At 44.0% G+C, this 14,245-nt stretch overlaps 1 protein-coding gene and 1 long non-coding RNA gene across 3 annotated transcripts in view; both read right to left on the bottom strand.

Annotated features, from left to right (window-relative positions):
• LOC311614400 overlaps positions 1–14,245 on the bottom strand; it is a 249,526-nt gene that overhangs the window by 61,211 nt on the left and 174,070 nt on the right. The gene's annotated exons all lie outside the window — the stretch shown is intronic.
• PIP4K2A (phosphatidylinositol-5-phosphate 4-kinase type 2 alpha) overlaps positions 1–14,245 on the bottom strand; it is a 160,351-nt gene that overhangs the window by 19,060 nt on the left and 127,046 nt on the right. The window contains exon 6 of the mRNA XM_084868701.1: positions 8,853–8,891. Coding sequence (XP_084724827.1) covers positions 8,853–8,891 — 39 coding nt within the window. The remainder of the gene's footprint in view (positions 1–8,852; positions 8,892–14,245) is intronic.

Below are 14,245 nucleotides of genomic sequence, written 5' to 3' on the forward strand. Positions count from 1 at the left end.
CATAACAATAGTATTTCTTACTAGTAAAGAATATAGACTTATCCTTTTTTTTAACCCCCCTGCTTTTTTAAAGAAATAAGCTCTTTGAACTTGGGATACCAGTAACCTAGACCATATTTACCATTTCCTTTGTTTTCAGGTTTCATTGCTAGTCACAAATGTCTCACATGCATTTTCTACATAATGCCTTTACATTTTGGAGATGCTTTCTTTCCTTGCTGCACACAAACCTACCACACACAAGGGCAAGGTCATTATTTCATTTCCCTGCATCGTACATGGGGATATACAGGGGCATCAGGTGCACTAAAGGGGACACTGGCCAGGGGCTCTGACCCCCTGCCCCGTCCTCTCTCTCTGAGCCTCCCCTGGAACTGCCCTGGCGAGAGGAGCCTCTGTGGCCACTGCCAAAGCTTCCCCAGCCGGGAAGCCTCACTGAAAACGCCCTACTGAAAGTCTAATGAGAGTAAAATGTTGCTATATAATAATAAAAAGTGAGTAAATTAACTTCTTAGAGTAATAAAACATCTCAATTTCAATTTAATAATATGGAATACAATTTAGAAATTTTAAATATATGGCCAAAGACAGAAATTTGCTGAGTCTTGCCTTACGTTAATTTTCCATGGGAGTTTTCCTCAGTGAGCACATCATTAAGATGGGTAATTTAGTGAATGCTATTTTGCTGGCCTAAAGCAAACATTCACCCACTGAAATCTTGTAGCCAGAAAACATTAACCAAAGTATTGTAGTGTAATAAACTCCTGGGGAAGATAACTTGGTATGAGGGGTAAAAAGAAAACTGTTTCAGTATAACATGTTTCTCCCTTTCTGTAACTACATTATTGGGTGAAAAATTTTTATTTTAAAACACAATATTATAGGCTGTTCCTCAGCAAGTCTATATTCTTCAATAGAACAAAGCACATTTCATAACAATATTGGTCATGATCAAAATGACTTATATGTGATCAAGGCATGAATGAACATCGACGACAGAGTCAAGATTTACACAACTGCATCAGAGCTTGAAGATATCCAATGCCTGAAGATAATATTTTAAATGTATAACGGCTTCTGAATATAAATAGTTATTTATTCACCAGTGTGCCATGAAAGGTCTACATGATCTTATGTAGACAGATTTGGGCAGGATTAAGATAAAAAAGAAATATGCAGAACTAACAGTTACAAAGTTTAGAGCTCACATTTTAAGAAACGAACATGTGCTATGTGGCCAGCTCAGCAAAGACCCCGGAGTGAAGGCGGAGAGCAGCATCGGATCCTGGGAGGCAGAGGGGCCCGGGGCTCCCCTCTTCCCAGCAGAAAGGCAGAGAGGAGATAAAAAAAGGCATTGGAATGACCCTCTAACACACATGTGTCAAACACAAGGCCCGCGGGCCAAATCCAGCCCGCCAGGCCTTGCAATGTGGCCCGCACCGCGCTGTCATCACTGCACTCCGCTGTCAGTTTATGACATTGTCAGTTTATGACTGTTCAGTAAACCATTCGGCCCGCGATTTAGGCTGGATTTTAGATTTTTGCCCCTTCTCTGATTGAGTTCGACACCCCTACTCTAACATAAAAATATTTAGCATGTTTAACAACCACTTTAAGTCACTGAAAATTTTGCAGATTCTCTGAAAACAAACCACACACACAAAAAATAAATGCTTATCAAAAGGATTTACATTTTCTATTTGTTTCAAATGTAAATTAGTTTGTTTACTAATTCTGTGTGCTGTGTCTGAATGCTATCATATTCACAAAGTTTAGTAATACTGGATATTTTAAAAGTTAATAAAACCAGAAATTTTATTTTACTGAGATGTTAAAATCTAATTAACTTTTAGATGACTCAAACTTTTTTTAAAAAAATCACAGATATTTGAAACCTGTCTTTACATTCAAAAACATAACTTTTAATACACATAATTCAAACTAATAAGAGACTGAATTTTTATCATCATTCTACAATTACATTAAATTATACAAAAGTAGCCTATTTCATTTTAAGTGGCCATTAACAATAGGGAAAAAATACATGTATTTGAAGTACACAGAGCCAAAACCTATAGCCTACAGAACCATTTTTTTTTTTTTTTTTAGCGTGGATGGAAACCCTAGCAGGAAGATAAACTGTACTCCTGTCACACTTGAGTGTTTAACGCAAACAGGATTTTGGTACCAGAAGTTTTCAATGCAAAGGATAATACACAGCATAGTACCCTGTGATTAAAGGACTTGTATTTCAGAAAGAAATGAATTTTTGTTCGATGTGCTCATTTGGCAACCCATTTAAAAGAGTCTAATTGTAAGCCTTGATGTCAAAGATTGCTGCCTGGTGCCCCTTTGATGGACCATGTTGTGACACTTGGGGCTGAATACACAACATAAAAAATATGTGCTAATTACTGTCTCATGTTAGGAACTGACGTACTTGTTGCTACAAGCTCACCTAAATGAAAATAAACTTGCAAAAAGACTAAATCCCTTTGCACCAAGCTTGCCAAAAAAAAACAAAACAAAACTTCATAAAAGTCTTAGAAACTATACTCCAGAAATATTTCTATAAGGGAGAGAATTTTAGGTAATGCTGACATTGGAGCTAGGATAACGACAATTTGATTGAATATGTGTGGTACCAATTTTGGGGTAACAAGATATGTGAGAGATTTATAATAAAATCAGTTCTGCTTCTCAAAAATATCCAAGTCACATGAAAAGGCAAATTTGTGAACATGGGTGTAAAAATACATACAGAAATAGTAGGGGTTACAGGTGTTTTCTCACAAAAGCACATATAACAACCTCCTTTCACAACGTGAGCAGAATGTCTATACAAGTTCATGGCCGGGGAAACGATCCAACAGTTCCATGGTAACTTATAATTTCCACAGGGAGACTGTGTATATTTGAGACTAGCACCTGAATATGAGTTCTTATTGTGAATGTGTTTGTTTTATATGTAAATATAGAAAAAAGAGAACATCTCTCAACATACTTGTGAAACAGTGCTGCAATCAAAAAGCACAAAACTGGGTGAGCCCTCACCTATTTTTGCAACTTGGAACTGTTAAGGCAGGCAGAACACAGCTGCTGGTTATCTATCGTCCCTGAACTTTTCAAACTAACATTAAAAAAGTGATATTTATTCCTCTTCTAACACTGTCGTACTTTTCAGAACATAATGGCTCTTTAAGTGACCATGCCAAACGTGGCAGTTTGGTTTCCCTCCCCAGGCTGTGCCCAAATAGTTAAGCTGCAAACAAAATCCACAAAATAGACTGTCGCAATCTGATCGGAAGATTCGGCTGCATGGACATCGATGGTGATAATCTAAGGAATCAGAATCTGAAAACTGAAGAAGTTTGCTAAGTTCTGTAGTTTCTAGTTTAATCCTAACCCAGTGAACATCATAGTTTCATTACTTCAGCCATTATACATCTGCAGCAGCGTGGCTTAGATTCAGGCAACGTACTACATTTTGGAAGTCTTTCCTCTACGCCAAGTCTTTCTGGAACTAACTGGATAGGAGTTGTCAGCTTAAAAAAAAAAAAAAAAAACTCACATCTAACAGCACTGCTCCATGTGTGCTTGGGATCTCTAAGTTGAGTTCATTCAAGTGAACAAAATTAATCTAAGGCGATTGAGACTTTATACAGACTGGCTGAGGCGTTCATCGCTGTCATCAGGAAGACGCTCACGAGCGGTGTGCATGTGATCTTTCTTTTTCACACGCGGCTCCTTCCCGTTGGGAGAGGTTCCAAAGGAACTGGATTTTAAAAACTCCCAGAATAACCCCATGGTTTACATCAGAGGGCTCTGAAGACTTGCTCAGACATCTGCTGACACAATATGATGGCTCAGAACCTTTTTCCCATTAATAACAGCGATTGCCTTAGCCTATACCTAACACAGACGGGGTTCTGGTGGCTGCCAGCTCCAGGACTTCTCCACGTCAAGCCTGCAGCTGAAGGGCACCCCGGGAGGAGGGGGACGTGTCAGGTGAAACCAGAGGTTCTTATAAACACGGAAGTGTGAGGTCCAATGATACCATCGAATCCTTTAGTTTTACAAGTGAGGACTAAGTCAAATGACTTAACCCCAAGCCCCCAAACTCCCAGTAATGGCAGAACAGGGGGGCTAGGACTCAGTGTCCCTGACACTGCGTTCGGGGTCTTTCTCCCAAAGCCCCCTCTAATAAAGCATCTGTGGGCCACAGAGCAGACGTGACAGAGCTGCCTTTAACGCGAGTCTGAGGAACAGGCCCTGCCCTGCTCTGAGGGGAGCACTCCCCTGCACGGTGGGCGCTTGGGGAGGGTGCCTCACAGTGGCTGGCCAGCAGAAGTGACCCACTTCCGCTTTGGAAGAAAAGAAATTTTACAGAAGGCTAACGCATCCGCTGGGCCAGGCCTAGACACCTGGACACCCCCCCCCCCCCCCCTTTACATGACCCTCCACGAACAGGGAAAAGGAAGAAGCACTCTTGAGCTTACGGCCACAGAAAGGTTCCCAGAGGCCAGGCGGCTGTGCTTCTGTGCCCGTGCTCCGAGCCTGCCTAATCGCTGCAGCCCGAAGAGCCAGAGAGAGGCAGTAATTAATTAGAATGTGTAACAATGTAAAGATCACAAAAGAAATGCTGAGCACTGCTTTAGGAAAGCATCTCTCAGTGTAAGGGTATTAGCAATCAATTCTCCTTGAGCCTTCAGTCAGCAATAGGAAAAATGTCAGCGAGGGTGACGGTCACTTAATTGCCTGTGCGACTCACAGTGCCCGAGAATCGACAAGGCGGCTCGCTGTAGCCCATTACCAAAGTGTCAACAGTGATTATTGCCAATATAGTTATACAAATGCCAATCGCAGGGCAGCTGTTTTCTTTCCGATGGGTCCCAGGGAGAAGGTCGTATGTTAAAAGGAATCTTCTTCTTAGGACCCTCGGACTCCTCCACACAGCCTTTACTTTCCCTAATAGCATCAGACGTGAGTTTTGAGAAGAACTGTGCAGGACGACGGACAAAATGCATATTTGTGTAAATCCCCAGGCCTCGCTTTCTCGGAAACATGGGCTTTTTAAAGAGTCAGGTCAGATCCCTCAGAAATCAAGTGAGTCCAGTTATGTTTTCTTTTACTTCCCCGGATTTCCCGCTGAGGAGCTCGCTTGCTGGCAGCACGCTAAGGCTGTCATTTGGTAAAAAGCAGTTCGCTCAGCTATAATTACTAATTTGATGTCACACTGGAATTGCAGCGCAGCTGTGAAAAGATCGACCACCAGGGAGATTCGCATTTCTCTGTCTCATTTAGAGGAGGCTACGCTGCTGGAGCTGTGAATGGGAGATGCCCTTCCATTAAAAAGGGAAGAATGAAAGAATAAAGCAAGTCATAGCAGCTGTCAGAATTTGAAAGCGGTTTAAAAAAAAGAAGAAAAAATGCTGTTCTACTCTTTCTTTTTTTTTTTTTTTAATTCAAGACATCTGTACACGCATGTTCTGATACTTGTTGCCATGAAAGTGATCCCATTTTTAGTTGGAATATAACTTTATTTCCTTCAGTTTCACCTTCATTATTATGCTAATGCAAATCATACTAATTACATGTCAAGCTGAAATCGAAGGGAAGGGGCTTGTCTGCACTCTATCACTAAGTATCTGAAATGACAGTTGTAGAGCTTGTCACCGCGTTAAAAGTATAGGGAATTAAAGCAGTTACAATGAGTCAAGTGAAGAAAAACAAAGAACCAGATTATGAGTTAAGCGATGTTGATGGAGATCCTCTATGAAAATTGTTCTCTGCACCAGGATAATCATTCTGTAGAGAACGTGGTTACACAGTGAGAGCAACGGAAATAATATTCTTACAAATCATCCGGTTTCACGTAGAAAACAAATGTTTTTAGCCGTCTTCCAAATATTTCTAATTAAGGTAACAGGGATGAAACTTAGTTTTATTTGTGAAGACAAAAAATAGCATGATTTCTGGACAAGTAAAAAAAAAGTAATGATCATGGAGAGAAAACCTGATCATTGGTGCAAAAATTGGGAGGGGGGGAACGGGACTTAAAAACCCAATGGGTTTATGTGTTCCGCGCCATTATTACATTGGTTTTTGTGTGTTGCAGTTGAGTCAATGTTACCTCATTGTGGCTGCCGTCTCCAAGAGACCCCCCCTCCTATTGCAGGCACTCCATCAATGACCAATGTTAATAACTCTCACATCCCGTATCTCCCAGAGATTATCTATTGCCCCCTCCCAGGGAGCACTTAGGACCCCAGACAGAGGTGGTTTGAGGCACCTCTTCTTCTGCAAGAAGAGCTTTCACGAGTTCCAAGCCCGGAAAGTAAAGCTCGGTTCTTCCCCAGGCGACTGTGCAGGCGACTCTAATGTGCACAGTGTAAGCTACAGGGACGTGGGGCGCAGCTACAAACATGCCTGCTTTCCACAAATGGAGGAAATAGGAGTGGGTTGTTTTGCCAGCAGGGTATGAAACCAAATAATTTATTTCACTACCTTTTTATTGTTAAATCAAGACTCAGAATGTTCGTACCATATTTAACTCCAAAATAATATTTTTGTTAGTGTAGTGAATATTTCTTGCTTTATCTTCATAATTTATAGGATTCATATGTATTAAATATATATATTGATTTCAGAGAGGAAGGGAGAGGGAGAGAGACATAGAAACATCAATGATGAGAGAGAATCATTGATTGGCTGCCTCCTGCACACCTCACACTGGGATAGAGCCCACAACCCGGGCATGTGCCACTGTTTTTGCTTCTTCGGCCAAAGCCGGTGCCTTCAGAGTGATTTACATGGAGGTTGGAAGTGTAAAAATATATTCACTAGTGTACAGTAAATGTACAAGTGGTCAAAGAAGGACCTACCATTTCATTTTCTCTTCTCTCTTCTTAACCCACTGCTATCTGGCTTCTGCTACACCCACCCATTGTCACTGACAAGGAAGGGTGCCAGGGAGTTCCCTGTTGACAAGTCCAATGGATAATAAATCACTCAGTCCTCGTCCTGCCTGACCTTGCAGAAGCATCCGATACTGGGAAAGTTCTCTCCCTCTGGCTTCTGGGACAATATTAAGAGTGCAAATTTCATGAGAGTGGGGTCAGTTTTCACTGAGGCACCTCTCATAATGCTTGGCAAAATTACAGATGTTTAATAAATACTCGGAAGATGACCCAGACTTTCCTGGGGCATCTCCTATGTCTTTAGCTGATCTTTTGCAAGTCTCTCTTCTGTTATCCATCAGCCATAAATGATGATGTCCCCCTGAGCCGGCTCCAGACACGCTTCTCCTCCTGCTCCTTACACTTGTCCAGAGTGACCTCATCGACTTCCCAGCCTGCTGATCATCCTTCCCATGAGGTTTCCCGGGCCATTTCTTCCCGTCAAAACTCTCTGCAGCCTCTCATGCCCATGGGGCACCTCTGTTCTGATGCCACATGACATTTCACACCACTCCTTCCACTCTGCTCCCTCTCCCAGACAGTGAAACCAACACCCAACTACCCAAACCAGACACTTGGGAGCCGCCCTTCATCTGCCCTCCCTCCACACACGCTCCTGGAACCATTCACCTCCCACATTCAATCTCTGGGTTCTTTTCCTAAATCGCTCCGTAATCTATCATATTCCAATGTCCTAGCTCCGATCAACATCGCATCTGGGTTATTTCAACGGCCTCTCCACTGGTCCAGCTTCCTGGCTGCTCTGGTTACCCTCCAGCTAACGCACCAAGCACACCTGCTCTGTGCTCACACACATGCTGCTCTGATGGCCTTTCCCTGGCTAGTTCCTACTTACCCTTCAACTTCCTACATGCCACCTCTTCCAGAAAGCCTCTCTTGGCCCCCCCACGCTGGGGTCAGGCGCTCTTGCTGCGTGCTTCCTGTGGAAGTACTTGTCACATGACACTGTTACTTCCTATGAAGACAGCTCCTGCTAGATGTAGCTGCACGGTTCATTATTTTAGCCCCTGAAGCTAGGATAGTAACCATAGAGACATTCACAAACCTTCTGAATGAACTAGGTTTCCAGATCCATAAAACTCAAACAGAACTGAATTATATCATCCTCAAAGAATTTAATTTCAAAAACAAAAACCTGAGCACCAGCTTTCAGATGGTTTATTTAAAAGAAGAGAAAAAGACACTTCTCAAGGTGAGGAATAATGACTGAGGGTATAGAGATGCCTATCATATAAGCAATGTCAATTTCAGTCAAAGCACTTTCCAAATTCTTAATCAAATTGACTGACGCTAAATCTGTCTACAATCTTGCATAATAAACTAAATATACTTTAAATTTCCTACTGCCCAGTGACTCAGGAAAACATAAAAAGACAAAGTCTCCTGCCTAATCCTTTAAGAGAAAAATACTTGAATCAAATCTTAGCATTTTACAGTTGGAAAGGAGCGTAAGGCTAATGCAAGCCAACATCTTACGGGTGAGAAACTGGGGCGCACAGAGGCAGAGAAACTTGCTCGGTCACACCCGGCTACTCAGTGGTCACGGGTAGAGTTAGGGCCCTGCTGCTGAGCTGTCCCTGCCGGTGCTGGTCATAAGTTACTGCGCAGGCGGCGGCGTTTGCAAGACCACATGGCACGTGAACTGTCTCTTCCCCACTGCACCGAAACTAACAACCACTTCGTTATTCAGCCCAGAGGCATGGACAGCTGATGTGAGGAAGAGGGGTGAAGTGACACACTCCAGTTCCAAAATGTGCTTCTCTGGTGCACACGGGAAAAAGCACCGCGGCGGAGTCAGAGGAAGGATGAAATGAGAGGTCCTGTTCGAGCCCGCCCCGAGGATCACAGCGAGGGGTATGGCCGGGCACTTACCTTTTCTTTGTCACTAGCTTCTCTCGCCACTGTAGAGCCCTGAAACACAAAGAAACAATAAAAGCTTGCACGTGAGAGGCCCTGCGTGTCATGCCTAAAATGTGCGAACGTCCCAGGGCAGAGCACGCCGATCCATGAGCGCGACTCTGCTTTGGAGCTCGTCCTGTGTGAGCTCTGGCCCCTGCCTGGCCACTGCCCTGCCTGGCCTGCACGTGTTCCCGCCCACTCCCTCCAGCCTCCCCCGTCACGTCACCCGTGCTGCCTTCTCCCTGGTCCTAGTTTCCCTGCTGGAAATCGGGCAATCACTGGGACGGTCACTTTCTAAACTCTGGATCGGAACCACACTCTCCTCTTTGCACCAGCGGCCAGAAATGGCTGGTGTAATGCTATTCAAAGGCGAAGCGGGCCACCTGCTGGCCGCAGGGACCGCTGGGGCATCAAATGCCTCTCATCCCGCATCACGTCTTCCAGGTGTGGGCCGGCCCTCGCCCTCTCACTGCCTCGCTCCCGTTTTATTACTGACGATCATGCTCTCCTCAGTTACTCTGAGTGGGACCCCTGTGGTGCGTTCCGCCCCCCTTCCCCTCGGAGGTTCCTTCACACACCTTTACATGCTCCCCTTCTGGGCCAGGGGCCAGGGGTGGGCACAGAGCTATAAAGGGGAAGAAAACACAGCCCTTCATCTCAGCAATCTCCACTCTACTGCACTGGTTTCCAGATCGATGCCTCAGGGTGGGAGATTTTAAAGTGAAAGAAAAGTTGGGAAACAAATGGCCAGTGGATTCCTAAGATGAACTGCTTAAGCTTTGCGTTCCCCAGTGCCCACTGCGGTGCCTCACACAGTAGTGCTCGGCGTTCACCAGGTCACAGACCAGTTCCCTCTCTCCCTTCCCCTCAGCACTGGACACCCCAACTACACAGGGGGCTGCTCGCTGGCCTGACTACCTCCTTCACAGCCACGTATGGCCCGGGAATACTTGCATTAGCCAATCATTAACAGACTTACATGTGACAGGGGGGAGAGGGGGGTGGGATTAAAGTAACTTCTAGATGGGCTATTATTTAAAAAAATCAAAATTTTTACTCCATGACCATCTCCCATTTAAGCCGCTCAGTCACTGGTGAGGATGTGTGTAATTCACAGGTGAGGAGGTGCGGTCAGAGAAGACGCCTGTTTGGGGGAAGGGAGCGGAGACCAGGCCGGAGTCTCCCTCTGTCCAGGCTCTCCCGTCCATTCTCCTCCCTCCTCCTGGTGCTCAGCACTCCTGGGCCTGGTAGGTCTGAGAGACCCTGCTGCCAGCCCAGGAAAAGTGCTTGAAGTTTCCTGGGGGTATGCCGGGGGAGAGGGGGGGCACTGACCCACCAAATGAAGAAGGACAGTGTGAATCGTTTATGAAGGAAAACCTGTGGCCTGTTCCACACCACAGCGCAGGCCCGCATGGCGGAGTCCAGCAGCTATCACTTAACAACAGTCTGTATTCGTTCTTTCGGGGATCCTTGAATACGGACCACAAGTACCTTCCTTTGTTCACTGATTTCTTACAAAGAATGACCCCAAATGGAAAAAAAAGGGGGGGGGGGCACTGCTATGCTACTGGGTAGAGGAAAAATGGATTTATTCCTTTTTATATTTTTAACTGAGTTTTTGGTCAGTGTTTTTTCTTCCCCCCACCCCCCTACAGGATATCCCTGTTCAGGATTCTCCGTGAGGCTTCATCTCTGTGTAAATGCAGATCGTCAGCCTGTAAAAATCTCACCCAAGTTTAAATGAACTCAGAATAAAAAAACTAAAACAAAAAATAGAAAAGGTCAGTAAGTTAAGGTCAAGAGTTAGAGCCATGAAATGATGTCAGATGTCCAGGTCCCATCACAATGGAAAGTACTGGCAAAATAGAACCATCCATTCCATAAGCTAAAAGGGGAGATGGAAGTTAAAATTACAATATCCAGTCCAAAGCAAGTTAAAACTACAATATCCAGTCTACAAGTATAATTTACGTCAGGATATATTTACTAGATACACTATCTTAGACATTTCAGGGGGGTAAAAAAGCAAATAGGACAAAAAATTGGCCTTTAAGGCACTTACTGACTAGTAGAATGGGTAAGATAACCAAAATTCATTGACCAGTTCTGTATGCTATCCATCATGCTGCACTTGACATGTACATGTTTCATTTAATCCTAACAACAACCCATCAAAGGTAGGTAAAATTATCCCCACTTTACAGATGAAGAAATTGAGGCTTATGAAGGTTCAACAACTTGCATAGAGCTGACAAGTGATAAAAGCAGGACCTGTGGCTTTAGGTCACTGTGGCATCTCCCATGGGAGAGTCAGATCAGTGAACAGAGCTTTGTGACAGAGCTGGTGCCAAAGAGCCCGGTGTGGCGGCTGGAATTTCCACCAGGGGCACTGGCAGTGAACAAAGTGGCTTTGACTTCAAGACAGGACAGACCGAGGCTGTATTTGGGAAGCCTTATTCCTTTGAACTCCGGAAGGTAGAAGATAAACCTAGACCATGTTCCCTTCCTTACACCAACATTTCTCAAAGTGTATGGCTCAGCACTCTGGGGTCCCAAGACCCTCTCGGGGGTCTGCATAGTCAAAACTACCTTTATAATAACAATGAGATGCAGACAGAGCTTGGGAAGGCACACGGGCATTCTGTAATTATTGTCAGCTGAACCCAGTGGCAAAAGGCAAAGCCACGCCCTGGGAACACGCTTTGCCAAAGAGGCAAGGGTGTTATCAGCATTGACTCTTATCGTTGCCCAGGTGTTGGGTAGTGTGCTTTGATATGTAAATCCAGTCTAACACTGGGAATGAGGGAATGAATAGAACCTGGGCCCACCAAGCTCCTTTGATCCTAAGTTTCTGGTGAAGCCCCCTGGTATTTGGAATATAAACACGCTGCGTTGGCTCTGGGTCCCTATCCCTCCATCAGTGAGGATGGTGGTCCCAACCGGCTCCCAGCTTTTTCCTTCTCTCTTCGTATCCTGTCTCTTTCTTTTGTTTATTTCTCAATCCCCAGCTCCTCTACTCAGGAACTGGACCCGGGCTCTCTTTCTGCGCTGGATGTGAAAAGGAGAGAAACACCTACAAATGAATGTTATTTGCCTTGCTCACTGTCTTGATATTTGTGTGAATATTACAAAAACAATGGTGGGTGAAACTGCTGGCAGCTTAGGACAAATCCAGCAGTGGTACCACATGGTACTAGTAGAGTTTATCATAATATATCTGTATCTGTGTCTGTGTCTGTGTCTGTATCTGTGTCTGTGTCTGTATCTAAATACACAAATGTCCTAAAGAAGCAATGAAATTTGTTTTTATTAAATCTTGACCCCAGGGTATACATCTTTTTAATAATCTATATGGAAGGTATATATATTTTTTTTCCTGCTTAAAAAAAGAAATGGTTTAAGAACAGTCATTTTTGTGATGGTTTGAGTTATGAGTTGAACTAGCTAGTTTTTTATGAAACAACATGTTTAGTTGAAAGAACAGCTGACAATCTATATTTATTTATATCTGGATTTTGTCAGATATTTGTTCTAAGATAACTGAAGCTTCTGGGTTACAGGCTATGCAGGGGGACTGTGTGCTGCCACTTCACAGAAAACAACTAACAGTACTTTGTAGCCAGTGGTAAAATCTCAGCTTTTATGTAAAAACTAGAGGCCCGGTGCAGGGATTCATGCACCGGTGGGGTCCCTCAGCCTGGCCTGCGAGGATCAGGCCAAAACCGGCTCTCCAACATCCCCCGAGGTGTCCCAGATTGTGAGAGGGTGCAGGCCAGGCTGAGGAACGAATCCATGCAACAGGCCTCTAGTATGCATATAAGATCTTTGGTTAATCTCTTCCCGCCCTTCCCTCTGAGATTCATCATTCTGTTCCATGTTTTTTGCTCCTACGTTGAGCATCTGCCCCCTGGTGGTCAGTGCATGTCATAGCTAACAGCCATTGTCTGGTCAGCCAGCGGTCACTTAGGCTTTTATATTGTATGTATAGATCTGTTCCAAATGACCAAAGCATGATGTATTCAGACCAATGCATGCAAACAGACCAATGGCTTCAAATGAAGAGAGTTCAAATGTGACTGCAGAGTCCACATTCCACACAAACTTTGACAAACTGCCATTTGTCAGATGCTTGAATATCAAAAAACAATACACAAATTTCTGAAAAAGTTATTAAGACTCACGTTTCTCCTTTTCCTATTACATATTTGCGTAAGGTCTGACTTTCTTCATACACTTCAATAACAATAGACTGACAACAGAACCAGATAAGACATTCAACCACCTCATATTTAATAAAAGCCAGACATTAAAGAGATTTGCAAAAATGTAAAACAATGCCACGTGTCTCAATGTTTTTATTTGAAAGATACTGTATTTTTCATAAAAATATGCTAACATGCAACTACTTTATTATTTTTAATAAATTGAGTATTTAAAATTTCTCATATTAGAATAATTTCTAACCCTGCAAATATCAATAGACATAACCTACATAAGCACATTTTTTTTTGGGGGGGGGGGGGTCCTCTTTTAAGAATGTGAAGGAGTCTAAGATAAAAACTGTGGGGTCCACTGGTGAAGGCCAACGTTCGGCAAACTTTTCCTGAAAAGGGTGAGAGGGTAAATGTTCCAGGCTGTGTGGGCCCAAACAATCCCTGAGATAACTGCTCAGTTCTGCCACTGCAGCACTCAGGCAGCCACACACAACACAGAAACAACGGGCATGGCGATATTCCAATAAAACTTTGTTTACAGAAATGGCCAAGTTGGATTTGCCATGCAGGCAGGTCATAGTGGCTGACTCCTAACGTGGACACTCTGCCTCTAAGTCAGTGATCCGAGAAGTCAGACCATCTTACTCCCCTGGACATTTCCAGTGGTCGCCTCTCACTCAGTCTTTGAAATAGCTGGTCTCAGGGCTGTTCCCTCTGCCAGGAATGCTCTCCCTCAGCTCATTCCCTCGCCTCCTTCAGGTCTGCTCCACGCAGCTTCTCAGGGAAACCTTTCCTGACACCCTATTTAGAACTGCCTCCTTCCTCCCTCTTCCTGTCTTCACTTCTATCCAGAGGCCTACTACTTCCTAACTTACTATGTGATTTCCTCACTTCTTTCACTTTTTGTCTGTCTTTACCAACCAGAAAGTCAGGTCCTTGAGTGAAGTTTTGCTTTGTATTGTTCATCACACTATTCCTGGCATCTAAAAACAGTGCCTGGTATGTGGCTGGAGTTCAATAAATATTTGTTGAATAAACTAGACATGGTATCTCTAATATGTGCATTGTCTTCCGGTAAACCCAGCGAGTGATCCTTGGTTAACATGAAGAAGTGCACTGCTAGTTGCCCGGTGGCTTTGAGCTCTGAGCCCC

The sequence above is a fragment of the Pipistrellus hanaki genome, assembly GCF_964339955.1.
Source record: "Pipistrellus hanaki genome assembly, chromosome: 1".
NCBI classification, from domain to species: Eukaryota; Metazoa; Chordata; class Mammalia; order Chiroptera; family Vespertilionidae; genus Pipistrellus; species Pipistrellus hanaki.